Source organism: Hippopotamus amphibius, chromosome 2 (assembly GCF_030028045.1).
Source record: "Hippopotamus amphibius kiboko isolate mHipAmp2 chromosome 2, mHipAmp2.hap2, whole genome shotgun sequence".
Taxonomy (NCBI): domain Eukaryota; kingdom Metazoa; phylum Chordata; class Mammalia; order Artiodactyla; family Hippopotamidae; genus Hippopotamus; species Hippopotamus amphibius.
In genome coordinates, this window is record NC_080187.1 from 176,411,795 (window position 1) to 176,430,777 (window position 18,983).

General features: G+C 35.9%; 1 protein-coding gene across 1 annotated transcript; it reads left to right on the forward strand.

Moving 5' to 3' along the window:
- Window positions 1–8,199: 8,199 nt before the first annotated feature.
- On the forward strand, window positions 8,200–9,135 carry LOC130846748 (olfactory receptor 4F21-like). The gene has a single exon (XM_057725162.1). It carries the CDS (start codon window positions 8,200–8,202, stop codon window positions 9,133–9,135), a length of 936 nt encoding a protein of 311 aa, XP_057581145.1.
- The last annotated feature ends 9,848 nt before the right edge of the window (window positions 9,136–18,983 follow it).

Genomic DNA, 18,983 nt, shown 5'->3' on the forward strand with positions numbered 1-18,983 from the left:
TAGGGTTTTCTATATATAGTATCATGTCATCTGCAAAGAGTGATAATTTTATTTCTTCTTTTCCAATTTGGATTCCTTTAATTTCTTTTTCTTCTCTGATTGCTGTGGCTAACACTTCCAAAACTATGTTGAATAACAGTGGTGAGAGTGGACACCCTTGTCTTGTTCCTGTTCTTAGAGGGAATTCTTCCAGTTTTTCTCCATTGAGAACAATGTTGGCTTTTGGTTTGTCATATATGGCTTTTATGATGTTGAGGTAATTTCCTTCTATGCCCATTTTCTGGAGAGCTTTTATCATAAATGGATGTTGAACTTTGTCAAAAGCTTTTTCTGCATCTATTGAAATGATCATATGGTTTTTATCCTTCAATTTGTTGATATGATGTATCACGTTGATTGATTTGCGTATATTGAAGAATCCTTGCATCCCAGGGATAAACCCCACTTGATCGTGGTGTATGATTTTTTTAATGTGCTGTTGCAGTCTGTTAGCTAGTATTTTGTTGAGGATTTTTGCATCTATATTCATCAGTGATATTGGTCTGTAGTTTTCTTTTTTTGTGACATCTTTGCCTGGTTTTGGTATCAGGGTGATGGTAGCCTCATAGAATGAGTTTGGGAGTGCTCCGCCTTCTGCAATATTTTGGAAGAGTTTGAGAAGGATAGGTGTTAACTCTTCTCGAAATGTTTGATAGAATTCACCTGTGAATCCATCTGGTCCTGGGTTTTTGTGTGTTGGGAGATTTTTAATCACTGCCTCAATTTCTGTACTTGTGATTGGTCTGTTCATGGTTTCTATTTCTTCCTGGTTCAGTCTTGGAAGATTGTATTTTTCTATGAATGTATCCATTTCTTCCAGGTTATCCAATTGATTGGCATAGAGTTGCTTGTAGTAGTCTCTCATGATGTTTTGTATTTCTGAGGTGTCCGTTGTGACTTCTCCTTTTTCATTTCTAATTCTGTTGATTTGCATCTTCTCCCTTTTTTCTTGATGAGTCTGGCTAATGGTTTATCAATTTTGTTAATCTTCTCAAAGAACCAGCTTTTAGTTTTATTTATTTTTCTTATGGTTTCTTTCCTTTCTTTTTCATTTATTTCTGCTCTGATCTTTACGATTTCTTTCCTTCTGCTCACTTTGGGGTTTCTTTGTTCTTCTTTCTCTAGTTGTTTGAGGTGTAAGGTTAGGTTGTTTATTCGATCATTTTCTTGTTTCTTAAGGTAGGACTGTATTGCTATAAACTTCCCTCTTAGAACTGCTTTTGCTGCGTCCCATAGGTTTTGGGTTGTTGTGTTTTCGTTGTCATTTGTTTCTAGATACTTTTTGATTTCCTCTTTGATTTCTGTAGTGATTCCTTGGTTGTTTAAGAGTGAATTGTTTAGCCTCCATGTGTTTGTATTTTTTGCAGTTTTTTTCCTGTAATTGATATCTAGTCTCATGGCGTTGTGGTCTGAGAAGATGCTTGATATGATTTCAATTTTCTTGAATTTGCTGAGGTTTGATTTGTGACCCAAGATGTGATCTATCCTGGAAAATGTTCCGTGTGCACTTGAGAAGAAAGTGTAGTCTGTCGTTTTTGGATGGAATGTCCTATAAATATCAATGAAGTCGAGATGGTCTAATGTGTCATTTAAAGCTTGTGTGTCTTTATTGATTTTCTGTTTGGATGATCTGTCCATTGATGTAAGTGGGGTGTTCAAGTCTCCCACTATAATTGTGTTCCTGTCGATGTCCCCTTTTATAGCTGTTAGCATTTGCCTTATGTATTGAGGTGCTCCTATATTGGGGGCATAGATATTTACCATTGTGATATGTTCTTCTTGGATGGATCCCTTGATCATTATGTAGTGCCCTTCCTTGTCTCTTTTAATAGTCTTTACTTTCAAGTCTAATTTGTCTGATATGAGTATTGCTACTCCAGCTTTCTTTTGACTTCCATTGGCATGGAATATCTTTTTCCATCCCTTCACTTTCAGTCTATATGTATCCCTTGGTCTGAAGTGGGTTTCTTGTAGGCAGCATATAGAAGGGTCTTGTTTTTGTATCCATTCAGCCAGTCTGTGTCTTTTGGTTGGTGCATTTAATCCATTTACATTCAAGGTCATTATTGATATGTATGTTTCTATTACCATTTTCTTAATTGTTTTGTTTTTGTTTTTGTAAGTCCTTTTCTTCTTTTATGTTTCCCGCTTAGAGAAGTTCCTTTCGCATTTGCTGTAGGGCTGGTTTGATGGTGCTGAATTCTCTTAGCTGTTGCTTGTCTGTAAAACTTTTAATTTTTCCATCAAATCTGAATGAGATCCTTGCTGGGGAGAGTATTCTTGGTTGTAGGTTCTTCCCTTTCATCACTTTAAATATATCATACCACTCCCTTCTGGCTTGCAGAGCTTCTGCTGAGAGATCAGCTGTTAACCTTATGGAAGTTCCCTTGTATGTTATTTGTTGTTTTTCCCTTGTTGCTTTTAATAACTTTTCTCTGTCTTTAATTTTTGTCAGTTTGACTACTATATGTTTTGGCATATTTCTCCTTGGGTTTATCCTGCCTGGGACTCTCCGTGCTTCCTGGACTTGGGTAGCTGTTTCCTTTCCCATGTTAGGGAAGTTTTCAACTATAATCTCTTCCAATATTTTCTCAGGTCCTTTCTCTCTCTCCTCTCCCTCTGGGACCCCTATAATGCAAATGTTGGTGCGTTTAACATTGTCCCAGAGGTCTCTTAGGCTGTCTTCAGTTCTTTTCATTCTTTTTTCTTTATTCTTTTCTGCATCAGTGATTATCACCATTCTGTCTTCCAGGTCACTTATTCGCCCTTCTGCCTCAATTAATCTGCTGTTGGTTCCTTCTAGTGTATTTTTCATTTCAGTTATTGTGTTGCATATCTCTATTTGTTTGCTCTTTAATTCTTCTAGGTCTTTGGTAAACTTTTTGATCTTTGCATCCAGCCTTTTTTCAAAGTCCTGGATCATCTTCACCATCATTAGTCTGAATTCTTGTTCTGGAAGGGTGCCTATCTCCTCTTCATTTAGTTGTTTTTCTGGGGTTTTATCCTGTCCCTTCATCTGGTACAAAGTCTTCTGCTTTTTCATTTTCTCTTTCTGTGGCTGTGGTTTTCAGTTCCACAAGACAAAATACTGCTGATACTGTTTGATACTGCTGTCTGCCCTCTTGTGGAGGAAGCTATCTAGGAGGCTTGGTTATGCTTCCTGATGGGAGGGACTGATGGTGGGTTGGACTGGGTGGGCGGAGCTCAGTAAGACTTTAATCAGATTTGGTGGGCGGAGCTCAGTAAAACTTTAACCTGCTTGTCTGCCAATGGGTGGGGCTGTGTTCCCACTCTGTGGCCTGAGGCCACCTAGCACTGGAGCCCACAGGCTCTTTGGTGGGGCTAATGGCAGGCTCTGGGAGGGCTCACACCAATAAGCACTTCCCAAAACCCCTGCTGCCAGTGCCCCTGTCTCCTCCATGAGCCACAGCCGCCTCCCACCTCTGCAGGCAACCCTCCAGCACCAGCAGGTAGGTCTGATTCAGTCTCCTATGGGGTCACTGCTCCTTCCCCCTGGGTCCTGGTGAGCACACTTTTTTGTGTGCCCTCCAAGAATGGAGTCTCCATTTCCCCCAGTCCTGTGGAGGTCCTGCAATCAAATGCCGCTGGCTTTCAGAGTCTGATTCTCTGGGGATTCCTCCTCCTGTTGCTGGACTCCCAGGTTGGGAAGCCTGACGTGGGGCTCAGAACCCTCACTTTAGTGGGCGGAATCTGCAGTATAATTGTTCTCCAGTTTGTGAGTCACCCACCCAGCATTTATGGGATTTTATTTGATTGCGCCCCTCCTACCATCTCATTGTGGCCTCTCCTTTGTCTCTGGATGTGGGGTGTCTTTTTTTGGTGAGTTCCAGTGTCTTTCTATCGATGATTGTTCAGCAGTTAGTTGTAATTCTGATGCTCTTGCAAGAGGGAGTCCCCACATTTTTCAAATACAGACTCATTACTTTTCAAAATTTTAACCGGGATTAACAATTAAGAATGTTTTAATATTTCGTCTTTAACATGGTACTGATGCTGAACAGATATAATCAGTTATAATGATGGTATCAATAATTGAATGAACATCTATAATCTCAAATTTGAGAAAATATTGTGAGAACCACATAGTTACTACTCATATCACCAATTGTTCAATTTCCCATTACTCTGTTCTGCATCTCATGATACTTGACCCTTGAGAAAAGCCAATGTTCATGAAAGACCTAATATCTATAAAAAGCCAATAATGGAACAGATATTAGTCATTAATAAGCAGTCTTGCTAATTGGTTTCAGTCCTGATGGTAAGAACTATTTATAACTATGTGTCTTTAACAATAATGATGAATCTGAAAAGGAGTTAATCTACCTGTATTTCTCTATCCCTTAAAGCTGCTGAAAGAGAAATGTGAGCCTGTGCAGGTAGGGGGGAGCCCACTCTTTAATTCTCCAGTATCTGTATCCATAATTATCACTCCTTTTTTGGCTCTCCACAATTTATTTCTCTTTTTGTCACCCTTTTCCTTTGTTAATTCACCTTATTTGAATGACTTTCACTCATGTTGTTTTATAGACTTTGGTCTTATTCTTATAGTTAATATTATAGTACGAGATGAACATAAAACATCCTTCAAAGCTTTGTCTAAGTGTATCCACTTACTTAAATCAGTTCCTTACTCAAACAGTTAGTATGGTTCCAATGTATTCCGATTATATGAAATGCTGATAAGTAAAATAACATTACAAATACATATTGTTCACTTTAGTTATTTCCTTTCAAAATAATTCTAATTGGTGTTACAGTGAAGAGATTTTTTACTTGTATTACTCAGTTGCCCTCTGGAATGACTGTACCACTTCACCTGCCCGTCAGCTGAGCATGGGAAGCGCTGCATCCCCAGTCCCACACCAACAACAGGTTATTTCATTCTGTTGAGGATAAAATATAAAAATTAAATCTTGTTTCTGAATTTGAAGTAATAGTAGAAAGATCTCTTCAACCTTGTTTTAAAAACTAATTCAGATATATTTTATTAAAATTTTATAATTTTACTATTACATTTAAGCTTTCTAACCATCCAGAACTTACTTTACTGTAAGTTGTATGGTAAGATAAAATTTGATGTTTTCAATGTTGAGCTACACATTTAACAACCATTGAATACTCTGAATATACTGAATAACTCTTTATTTTCCTATATAATTACAATGTCTTTTTATCATAAACTAAATTTGTGTTTCATTTGTATTTAATTTGTATCTAACTTGTATCAAATTCTTAATTTATATCTAATCCTTACCTGTGCTTTGTTATATTTACCTGTTCAAATCTAGTCAAATTATTTGGGTTAATTAGCATAGGTTTATGATATATTTGAATATTTTTAATAGAAAACAAATTATTTTTTTCCCCAAATGCCATTTTGTTATCTTTTTCAAATTTACCTGAGCTTTGAAATGGACTTTTGGATCACTTTGTAATATTGCAAAAGATTTCCACTGTACTTTTAATGAGCACTGCAACTAATTTCACAGATTAGTTCAATGATAATTTATATGTTTATAGCCTGGAGTCTTTTTTTTTCTCTATTAGCGTCTCCATTTTCTCCGTTTCAAATATTTCAGAAAAATTTACGTTTTTTCAATAGCACATTTGCTTCATTTATAAATGAGATCTTCCTTATACTTCAAAGGTTATTATTAAATTCACTACAATTTATTTAAATGGTTTTACTAAGGGTTTTTATCAGGAATCAATTTTGAAATTTATTCAGTAATACTTTGGTATATTCATGCCCTAAATTTTTTTATGTAAACACCCTCTGAAATCAAATATTGCTTATAACCTCTCAGGTATTTTGTAATATGATGTGGTATTTCAAGAATTTTCTCTTGATAGATCCATCAGAGTCTTTAAGTGCGAAAGCCATGTGATCATATCTGACTTTAGGTAAACATATCTGGAATCAGACTATAAATGAGTTGGACTTAGGGAAGAATGGATCAGAGAGATCATTCAGGACCCTTTTCAATTGTCAAGATGGGAAAATAGATTAGAAGCAAAAAAAAGAGAGAGAAAACAATAGAAATGAAGAGGAGTGAAGTGAATTGAGAAATATTTGAGAGTACGAATTGTACAATCAGAGATGAAAAGTGAAGTACAAACAAGAGTGCCACACAGGTGTCTATATTGGGCATCTGGGGAGTGGTAATGATATTTATTAAGGCAGTGGGGTGTATGTAATATTACAAGTTCAAATTCTGATATGTTAATTTGAAGGTAGAGGTGGGACTTCCATTTGTGTATAGCACATACAGCTTGGATAGATTACTCTGAAGACCAGTGATAAAGCTACAGATACTGACATGACCATGTAGATAACTAGAAGGCACAAGAAGAGAGACTTAGGGGTTTGATTAAGTGATTCAACATGCATTTTGGGTCCCTGAGTCCTTTCTAACTTTTTACTATTACTTTTTGTATATGGGCTTTAGAATCGCATGATTGTTTCACTTTCAGGCATAAAATTAGTATCAAATGTAGGAAAAAATGGATTAGGAAAATCCATCTGCACATGAAGACTTTGCCTTTTATTGGGAAAGATTCTTTTTACTAGATTACGCATTGTTGAACAGTTCCAGACTACATGCTCCTTTTTACAACAATCCATGGCCATGGAAAATAAGATTAGAGTAACTGGTTTAGAAAACTCAGATAACATGCTCTCAAGCTGAAATAGGGCTACTCTCTCCTAAAATTGCAAGACTTTAGTCCAATAACTGAAAAAAATGGAATTTCTATTGGCAAGGAGTGCAAAGGGGAATGGCTTTAGAGAGGCAAGAACCAAGAGCAGAGGGAGGAGTCACAGAAACAAAGGCATAATAAACAGTATCAAATCCTACAGGGAGATTAAGGTAAATAATTATTGAAAAGTGATTATTATATGATACATTGAGAATCCAGAGTTTCTTTCTATAAATAAGAAATCTGTGGATACCAGTTTTAGCTGTGAGGAAAACCTTGCCAATGAATGGTTGGAGAGAGAAGGAATAATAAGAAGGGGACACAAGAACCAGAAATTTTATTTTTTTTAAAAGACAGTTCACTATGATAATAGATCAAGGAAAATAAAAAGTTGAGGAAAGTTAATTGACGGATCTTTGGGAAAGATCCAGGGTATACTCGAAGGGGCTGGCCTTTGAGAGCACAGTGCCATGGTTTAGGGTGTGCATTACTGTGCCCTATAGCTACAGCCACAAGCTCTGGCTCTTATATTTGAGCCCTCTGAGACTCGGTTTCTCCATGGGTAAAATGAAGCTAATAAAACAGTGTCTATTTTATGGAATTTTATAAAGTTTAAATGTGATAATGTGCTTAGTACAGTGCCTTGCATCAAGGACTCAATAAATGTTACCTAGTGATTTTTTTTTTAATTTCTTACTGGTGTTTATTCTCTTATATCTAATTTTTTATTTGATATAGAGGTTAATTCAGGCACCATGATAATAATGTGTCTTAAGCAGAATATTATGAATACTCTCAATCTGAGCCCTGACTTCCAAGGTGAATTACACACACACACACACACACACACAAACAAAAAAACACACATACTGGGTGAAGAAAGGTGAAATGCATTACAATTATATAAATAGCATTGGCTGAAAGATCTCTATTTGACCAGTGAACACGACGTTCAGCTAAGGAGAATTTGCAAGTCAGTATGAGAGCAGCAATAGCAAGGTGGCAAAAATGCTGAGATTATTCAGTTGAGAGAACACCTAGATAAGTAGTCAAGAAAAATGTCTAGAAATTCTTGAGAGGCAAAACAAAATAATTGTCTTGATAATGCAATAAGAAGGAATGTAGGAATAGAGAAATGTTATGGGTAATTAGAAAATAAAGTAAAAACAAAGCAAAAAAAAAAAAGGAATGCAACCCCATTACCTCCATATAAAATATTCATTTTTTATCTCTTTATGTAATAATTTTCCTGATCACCAAAATGTGTCTATGTTATTTTTCCCTTATCCAATTAAATTATTCCTCACTCAGGGAAGTATTACCCCTAGTAAAAACTAGCCACATAAATAGGAAATCTACTTTGGTACCACCTGATTCTGACTTTTCACCATTTCCTATCCTCAGGTGACTTGAAAATCAGCTCTTCTGCCCAAGTCAATGGATGGACCAAATGATTCTGTGGTTTCTGAGTTTGTGTTGCTAGGATTCTCTAGTTCTTGGGAAAATGAAGTTTTTCTCATGTTGATATTCTCCTTGATCTATTTAGGGATCATTCTGGGAAATCTTTTTATTTTGTTTTTGGTAATTTTTGATTCTCAATTACATTCTCCTATGTACTTCCTACTAGCAAATCTGTCACTCATTGATGTGGGCCTTTCCTCTACCACAGTCCCCAAGATGATTACAGACTTTCCAAATAAATACAAGATAATCTCTTTCAAAAGTTGTATGACACAAATATGTTTCATCCACATCATGGGAGGAGTGGAGATGGTGTTACTCATAGCCATGGCATTTGACAGGTACACAGCAATCTGCAAGCCTCTTCACTACTTGAACATCATGAACCCTAAAATATGTGTTTCATTTGTAATCACTGGCTGGGTAACTGGAGTGATCCATGCTATGTCTCAATTTGCTTTCATTATAAACTTGCCCTTTTGTGGTCCTAACAAAGTAGACAGCTTTTATTGTGACTTCCCCAGGATCATAAAGCTTGCATGCACAGATGGAGTCAAATTTGAGTATATGGTTGCTGCCAACAGTGGCTTCATGAGCATGGGCACCTTATTCCTGTTAATCCTTTCCTACTTCTTCATTTTGGTCACTGTCTGGAAACATTCTTCAGCAGACTTATCCAAGGCATTTGTCACTTTGTCAGCTCACATCACTGTGGTGATTCTCTTTTTCACTCCATGCATGCTTCTCTATGTATGGCCTTTCCCCACATCATCAATTGATAAATACCTGTTCATTTTTGACTTTGTTATCACCCCTGTCTTAAATCCTGCCATATATACATTAAGAAACAAAGATGTAAAGGTAGCTATAAAAAGATTGAGCAAAGGAGGACAGTATGTTAGATTTTGCTGACTTGATCTGAGTTTGGAGCTCTAAATCTATACATCCATCTGCCTTTTGGACATCTCCACTAGGCATATGATATTTAAAACGGCCAGATCTGGACATGGCATCTACCTTATTGAACAGATTTCTACTACACAGTAGAACATCAACTCATTGCCTTAACTACCATGGGAAAAGTGAATCCACCAAAAAATGGGTTATTTTAATATACAGCATCACTATTTACTACATAGTATTTAAAATTTTAAATGTGATCATCTTGACAATAGAAATAATATAATGACATCTCTTCTGCTCTTCATAAGGGTTGGAAATAAATGACAGACGTGCTTTGCTGAATGTTTGGAGTCATCACATTTAATATATGTAGAACTAGTAGCTCTACTTAGTTACTCAGGCTGTGTTCCCTCAGAAGAAGACCCAAAGACAAAATTTGATTGCAGGTAATTTATTTGGAAGCTTACTTTTGGAAAAATATAAAAGAGTAGGTGGAAATGAAGAATGTAACTAAATGTAACTGGGGTGTAAGCTTACTAAAGCCTTCTGGAGGACACTGTAAATTCTGAGATTTACAAATGTCTCAACTAAGGGAAGGAAGCTGGAGTACTTCTCTTAATTTTTAGAGAGTGCATTAACTCCTTTGCATGTCCAACCTTTCACACAGAGGTTACTGCATACGTGACAAAGCCAGAGACAACCTGTCAGGTAGACTTTCAGGTGCTGGCAGTGGAGGACCATCTCCTTGTTTGGAAACAATAAATGTCAAAGTATAGTCCATCTTAATCCCCACTTAACTTTACTTCATCCTGTCATAGACTTTTTTTTTAAGCTCTTTATTGGAATATTTATTGGAATATAATTGCTTTGCACTGTTGTGCCAGTTTTGCTGTACAACAAAGTGAATCAGCTGTATTCATACATATATCCCCATATCCCCTCCCTCCTGTGACTCCCTCCCACCTTCCCTATCCCAGCCCTCTAAGTCATCACCCATCATCAAGTTGATCTCCCTGTGCAGTAGCTTCCCACTAGCTATCTATTTTATATTTGGTAGTGATATGTGTCAATGCTACTCTCTCACTTCATCCTAGCTCCCCTTCACCCCCCACCCCATGTCCTCAAGTCCGTTCTCTACATCTGTATCTTTACTCTTGCCCTGTCACTGCATTCATCAGTACCACTTTTTTAGATTCCATATATATGAGTTAGCATACAGTATTTGTTTTTCTCTTTCTGACTTACTTTGCTCTGTATGACAGACTCTAGGTCCATCCACCTCACTACAAGTATCTCAATTTCACTCCTTTTTATGGCTGAGTAGTATTCCATTGTATATATGTGCCATACCTTCTTTATCCATTCATCTGTTGACAGGCATTTAGGTTGCTTCCATGTCCTGGCTATCGTAAATAGTGCTGCAATGAACATTGACTCTTTAAAGCAGCGGTTGTTTTCAATTTCACAAAGGAAAGACTCAAACAGGAGAGACAAGCTATTGCAGCATTGTTACTCCTAACTGATATTCTCTTCTATTATCCATTTAAAATCCAACATGCTGATCCATGTTGCTTGTCCAGTGAGATGACCCAGTTAATTTAAGAGTGGTTCGAGCTGCTGGTTAAAATGTTCTTTCCAGCCTATTGTTGCTACAGTTACCCTCTTACAGTTATCGTCAACCATGGAGCCACCACGTGGTGCCTAGGTGGATCTCTCGTTTTAGAAATATTCTTCACTGCGTCACCCGTTAAGAAGCAGCAACCCTGTCTTTATCCAATGTGGGATAAAAATGAGATAACTCAGTCTTCTGATTGCTGTTCTTTTAACATGAGGAAGCCCAAATGATAAAAAGCAGCTAAAATATTAGATTTATTAGAATCCATACCATGTCCCATCAATGAAGCATTCTCCTCACTCCAGCAGATCCTAAAATTTCAGGGTCAGAAAACAGAAACTGCACAAGAAGTTCACTGAAATGCATGATAAGAGACTACTTTTTTTTCTATCCCTTTGATTTTCAAAACCATGTATTTTACCTGTAGGAGAAATAGCACCATCTAAAGACCATTCAAAGCATATATCTTGAAGCACAGACTGCAACTCTGCAGTGTGTCATCTTCAAACCAGTGCCTCAGGTTTAATTTTAACAGGCTATTCCAGTGTCCTATCAGATTCCAGTTGTGCAATATATGATAGGTTCAGTTGTTTCCCTAGTTATGTTTGCTTTTGTGAATTTTCTTTTCTGTAAAGGGAGTAGTCTTGGCCTAAGGAAGTACTATGCATGATTTCATGTTGGAAATCAGACACTGTGGACTTGTGGATACTTGTGCTGGCCAAAGCACCAAAAGTAGGAAAGGTAATTAATACACAGAATATTTATCAATGCCAGGAAGGACACATCTCTGTCTCACCCAGTTTAGAAGGGGTTCAATGCCAGTAACTACCTTCAAGTGATTGATTTCCGTCCTCATAAGATGGCACCATTTCAAAGATATACCTGTGCTGCTGACAGGCCAAACATTCTACAGGGGCCGAAGCCAGCAAAAGTTTGTGTAAGAGGCCCACTCTGCAGATCCTACATGTAGCCTTTCTTTCTACCATGATACATTTCTTTCTTTCTACCATAATACCCTCTTCATTTCACAGGTCCATTGTGCCAGCATTAGGTTGGGTGAGGAGAGGTTAACAGCTATTTATTCTTTCAATTACCTAGCTAAACACTTTATACATAGGTAATGATTCTTTAATTTCTCATTGCACAAATAACTTGTGTGATTTCTATCACCTGGCTGAAATCTGACTGATACATTCTACTCCAATAAAAAAGAAAAAGAAATCCTTAAATTGTTCCACTAGTGAATTTGCCAAACATTTAAGAAGAAAAAGAATTCTTAAACTCCTTTAGAAATATATCTAAAAAAAGAAATGTTTATAAGGAAGTCTGAGATAAAATAAAGGGTCAACTCAAACACACAAGAATCAGAATTTTTACTGTTTCAAATTTTTCTAGTAATTCAAAAGATACAGGCAACTGCAAGACACAAGTGAAGCAGAAGTCTGAGACTTCCAACATAATTCCCCCAGGTTCTTCCTTGTTGCAATAGGATGCTCTCTGATTCAGATATAAAATGAGGTCTCCAATGATGCATGAAGGATATCACTTACAAAAAGTCATGAAATCTATTTTGGTCATGAAATCTCTCCCTTTTATACTCCAATAAATACAGAGCAAGCATTAATATTTTTCTGTGGGTTGTGTTCCACAAATTAACTTCAAGTTAATTTAACAAAAGCATACTAGAAAGACACAATATATCCTGCTAATAACATTCCATTATCTATCTTCTAATAAGTACCACTAGGAAGAGATCCACTAAGTATGTTTTTATGATTTGACCAGGTCATTTATTCTTTTTATTCCCATTCACTCTCCCCCCATCCACCATTCCATTCTCTCTATCTCTCTGTCTCTATCTTTGGCTCTGGCTCTCTCTGTCTCTCTTTCTCTCTCTCTCCACCCCCCAATCTCTCTGCCCCCTCCCACCCTCCCTCTTTCTCTTGATTACCATGAAAGAGCAGATGGGTTACAGACCAGTTATGAATCCTTTCCTTTCAGTAACCAGAATATTTGTAAAGGCTAATAACATTACAAGAAAGAGAAATTATAACCCAATTTGTGTATTCCTTCAACACAGATACAAAAATCTAAAAAGCAACAACAAAGTAAAACCAGTGACATGTAAGTAGGATGACACACCAGGTTAAGTCAGTTTTACTCCCAGAATGTAAGGTTGTTTTCACAGTTGGAAATCAGTCAAAGGAATTCACCATATTAAGGATATGAGGAAGAACAATCATACAAACTTGATAGACACAGAAAAAGCATCTGATAAAATCAAATATCCATTCTCAATAAACTTCATAGCAAAAGCTTCAGCAAACTAGGCATAGAAGATACATTGGGTTGAATACTGATCCCAAAAAATTTATGTTCAACAGAATCTCAAAATATGTCCTTATTTGGAAATAGAGTTTTACAGATTTAGTTAACGTAAGACTCTAGATGAGATCATACTGAACTGGAGTGGACCTGAAATTCAATGAGTGACCTCAAAGGTACAGAAAAGGAGACACAGAGACACAAGAAAGGAGCTTCTATGAAGACAGAGGCAGAGATTGGAATTATGCTGTCACAAGCCAAGGAATGTCAGGAGCCACCAGGAGCTGGAGGAAGCAAAGAAAAATGATCTCTTAGAGTCTTCAGAGGGAGCATGGCTCTGTCAACACCTTGATTTTGGACATCTGTCCTCCAGAACTTTGAAAGAATGAACTCCTGGATTTCTTTCAGCCACCAAGTTTGTGGTAATTTGTTACAGCAGCCCTAGCACATGAATATGGAAGGAAATTAATTCTGATAAATGATATTTACATAAAAACTACAGTATATATTGCAGGTAACATGAAATATTGATCTCAGCTTTCCCTCAAGATCAAGAATATGTCCACATTCTCTCTATAACTACTTCCATTTTGCATTTTAATAAAGGTCTTGTGAGTAAAATAAGGCAAGAATACTAAATAAAATGTATAAATATTAAAAGTTATAAATAAAGCTGATATTCCTCCTAACCAACATTGACATGTACAAGTTAGTTATCTTTCCTACAGGTTTGTATAGCATACCCTGCCTCTTCATAATAATACTACATAATAGTATACTGTTGGCTGCTTTATTTCTTCTTCCTTCAATAGATGATAAAATAAATGAGTTCAGGAATTATTGAGGAGTACAACAAAACATAAAAGTAGTTTCCATTGTGTTTTAAAAGCAAATAAATAAAAGCAAAGAAAATTCAGCTTCTATTAGTGCAAAACTAAAATCATAAGATTTTCAAAAAGCCAGACGACAAGCCTTGAAATCAACTGAAATCCACCATACAACAGGAAGGTTATATATAACAATCACATGATTTTGGACCACAAAGTATTATATGATTTGCAAAACACTAGGAAGGGAAGCAACTGGTGTAAGATAGGGTATCTCAACCTCAGCACTATTAATATTTGGGGCAGTCCTAGTCTTTGTTGTGGGGGGCTGTTCTATACATCGTGGGATTTGAGGCAGTACCCCTGGTCTATGGCCAATGGATGTCAGTAGCAGCAAATCCTCCTCCCAGATTTTGACAACCAAAAATATCTCCAGACATTGAAAAATATCACCTGAGGGACAAAATCATACTGAGTTGAGAATCACTGTTTTAAGTGTCTTATAGGAATTTTACTGAGTTCATTCTTATGGAGCACAGGTCACATGCTAACTTCAAGTGTTCAGTCCACACTGGCCTAGCAACAAACCAGACAAGGTTTCTTATTGTGAAAAAGACATATTCTGTCTGCAGAGGATAAGAGAGATTTACTCTAAAATCCTTAAAAAATCAATACTGTGATGCCCTTTTCGAAGCCTACCAAAGTCTCCATACAATATCCATAATTGTCTTAAAAACTTCAAGCAGGATTGTATCTACCCAAGAACTGTGGTGCCCTAGAAATTATCCTAAAGGGATAAATCTGTGAATTTGGGAGAATTTATTTCACATTCTCTAGAACACGTGTATCTTACAAAGCTGTCTAAGTGTTGCTACTTTCTGCATGTCAGGCCCAGTCAGCATTATATCATCTGTGTAATGGACCTGAATGATGTCCTATGGAATAGATAACTGGAGAGCTGATAGAGCCCTGATACAAAACAGTGAATGTATTTTGCTGGATAGACCTACCAGCTGAAAGCAAAATTCTTCTGAAAATTTTTACTAACAAACAAAGAGGGGGAAAATCATTTACTAGATCAATAATTATATATCAGGAATCAGGTCCATATTGATTTAATCCAGCAATGAATTCATATATGGAACAACAGATATGATTAAAATTACCACCTGATTCAGTTTAAAATAATATACTGTCATTCTTAAAGATCTATCAGTCTCCTTTACAAAGTAAATAGCCAAGCTGAAAGTGAATGTGGTAGGAATAAAAAACTGCATCTTTGGGAGAGTAACATCAGCAAGATGGTGAATTAGGAAGTCCCAGCTCTATTACCCTACAGAAATACATTTAATAATGATGTGCATGCTAAAATACCTTTATGAGAGGTCCAGAATCCAGTTAAGAAGCTGCAGTACATCAAATGAGTGAAAACTGAGAACAGCCTTATTGAATTGGGAAAGAAGAGCAATATCTCTACCTGCACGAGTACTTCTCCCAAGCCAGCAAAGCTCAGTGCCTGGAAAGATCACATCAGCCCTAGACTTCTCCCATGGAAAGAGAGAGTGGAGCCATTCCAAGGACCACAGCCTTATGGTATACTGCCCAAGGAGCCCGTTTCTATCTTGCCTCATGCAAGCACTGACAGAACCAGCATAGTAATCAAAGCTATGGTAATCAGAACTGTTATGGTACTGATGTAAAAACAGACAGATAGATCAATGAAACAAATCAGAGAGCCCAAAAATAAACCCATGCATATCTAATAAATTAATTTATGACAAAGCAGTCAAGAATACTTAATGCAGAAAGGACAGTCTCATCAATAAATGGTGTTGGGAAAATTGGATAGCCACATGCAAAAGAATGAAAACAGGCCACTATCTTACACCATATTAAAAAGTTAAGGCAAAATGGATTAAAGACTTACATATAAGATGAAAATTATAAAACTTCTAGGAGAAAACTTAAGGAAGAAGTTCCTTGACACTGGTCTTGGCAGCAATTTCACTGAAATGACAAACATTAAAAGCAATAATCAGCAAGTGTTACTACATCAAACAAAAACACTTCAGCACAGCAAAGGAAACAATCAACAATCAACAAAATAAAAAGAACACCTACTGAATGGAAGAAAATATTTGCCAATCATATATCTGATAAGAGATTAATATCACACTATATAAAGAACTCATACAACTTAATACAAAAAAATATAATCCAGTTAAAAATAGGCAAAATATCAGAACAGACATTTCTCCAAAGAAGATGTGCAGGTTGCCAATGGGTACATAAAAATATACTCAACATCACTAATCATCAGGAAAATGCAAACCCAAATCACAATGAGACATCACCTCACACCTGTTAGAACCAGTATCATCAAGAAAAATATCAAGTGTTGGAGAGGATGTGAAAATAGGGAAAACTTCCCACTGTTGGTGGGAATATAAATTGTTGCAGCCACTGTCAGAAACTGTATGGAGTTTCCTCACAAAGTTAAAAATAAAATTATGATACAATCCAGCAATTCCACATCTATTTATCTGAAGAATACAAAAACACTATCTTGAAAAGATATGTTTACTTTGACATTATTTACAATAGCCAAAATATGTAAATGATTTAAGTGTCCACTGATGGATGAATAAACAAATTGTGAGAGTTATTTGTATATATATGTAAAATAAAATTTCATATATATATAATGAAATATTATTTACCCATAAAAAAGTGAAATCTTGCTATTTGTGACAAAATGGATGGACCTTGAAGGCATTATGCTAAGTTAAATAATTCAGGCAAAGAAGGGCAAACATCTATGATCTAACTTATATGTCCAATCTAAAAAAAACAAACAAACAAATACCCAAGCTCATAGATATAGGGAACGGATTTGTTGTTACCAGAAGTGAGAGTTGAGGAAGTAGGCACAACGGGTGAAGGGAGTCTAAAGGAACTAACTTCCCAGTTATAAAGTAAATAAGTCATAAAGATGTAATATACAGCATGGTGACTATAGTTTATAACTGTACTGCATATTTGAAAGTCACTAAGAGAGTAAACCTCAAATGTTACCATCACAAGAAAAATATTTCCATAACTATGTATGGTGACAGATGTTAACTAAACTTACTATGGTGATCGTTTCACAATACATACAAATCATTATTTTGTACACCTGAAACTAATATAATGTTGCATGTCATTTATACCTCAATTTAAGAAAAGGATGCTGTTAAGAAAATAAGTAGACAAGCCACTGAGCACATATACACATATATACATACCAAAAACTAATAAATAGCATAGGTATATATTTTAGAATATATAAATAGAACACATATATCAAGAATATACAAATATATAAATAACTTAAAAATCAGTAATAAAAAGGCAAACAACCCCTAGAAGACAGTTACATAGTTTCTTACCAAGCTAAACATACTCTTACCACATATCCAGCAATTGCATTGTTTGATATTTACTGAAATAAATTTAAAATTTATTTCCAAACAAAAATCTGCACATGAATGTTTATAGCAGCTTTATTCATAATTGCCAGATCTTGGAAGCAAGCAGATGTCCTTCCAGATGTGAGTGGATAAACTGTGATACATACAGACAATGGAATATTATTCAACAATAAAAAGAAATGAGCTATCAAAGACCCCTTATCAGATACATGATTTGCAAATATTTTCTTCCATTCAGTAGGCTGTCTTTTTATTTGTTGATGGTTTCCTTTGCTGTGCTGAAGATTTTTTTGTTTAATCCTTCTATTTCAGTGTCATATCCAGGAAATTGCTGCCAAGAAATGAGCTGTGAAAAGACATGTAGGACCTTAAATGCATATTGCTGAGCCAATCTGAAAAGGCTACAAACTATATAATTCCAATTATATGGCAGCCTGGAAAAGACAAGACTATGGAGACAGTAAAAAGATTAATGGTTGTCAGGGGTTGTTTAGGGGATAGGAATAAATAGGATGAATACGGAGGATTTTTAGTGAGTGAAACTATTCTGTTATGATTATATAATGATGGATACATGTCATTATAAATTTCTCAATACCCATAGAATGTACAACACAAAGAGTATTCTAGTGTATCACTATGGGTTCATCAGTTGTAGCAAATACAGCACACTAAGGCAAGATGTTAATAATAACAGGAACTTGTGGAGAGCGTGTAAGGGGGAATATGGGAACTCTATGCTTAATTTTTCTGTAAACCTAAAATTGCTCAAAAAAATAACGTTTATTCATTTAAAAATTACCAATTGAGATTCTCCCAATCTAATTTGGTACTACTTTTGAAACTCCCCTAATTTGCTCAAATGTCAATTCATTATTTTTCAAAATTTCAAATGTGACAGGCAGCTAAGTGAGTAGAGTGATAGTTCTCTTAAACTTTATATTGGTGCCAAACAGTAGTTCATATAACATGCAATAACTCAACATCTAAAGTAAAGCTAAAATTCTCTAATTTTGAGGGAAGAAAAGAACACATTATCCAAGTAAAAAAATTACTGTTCAACATCACATTGAATTGTTCAATTTCCCTGTAACTCTTTTCTGCAAATTGTGATAATATACCCTTGGGAAAACCGGTGTGCACAGAAAATCTGGCTTCCATTAGAAGAAATTATGGACAATATTCAGTCCTGCTAATTGACTTCCTTCCTAATGGTATGAACTATTTTTAACCCTCTGTATTAAGAAATGGTGGCAATTCAAAAAGGATGTTAACTTCCTGAGTGTCTCAATCTCTTGAAGGTGCTGCTGAGTGAAATCCACACCTGAGCAGGTATCTAGGAAAATCTGTTTTCCAAATCCTAGCAACTGGTTACAGCTTGTTTCCAAATCTTCCTTCCTCTTTATATCTCCAGTTTTTTTATGCACATGCTCTTCATTTGAATGATTTTCACTTGTATTGTTTATATCCTTCTGGTCTCATTTTCATAACTTCAATTGTATTGTGAGCTGAATTTCTCTTCAAAAAGCCCTTATGTTTATTAAATTGATCTGTGAAGGGACTTCAGTTTTCCATCCTTTTTCTCTCTGAAATTAGATTCATGGAAATGTAAAATTA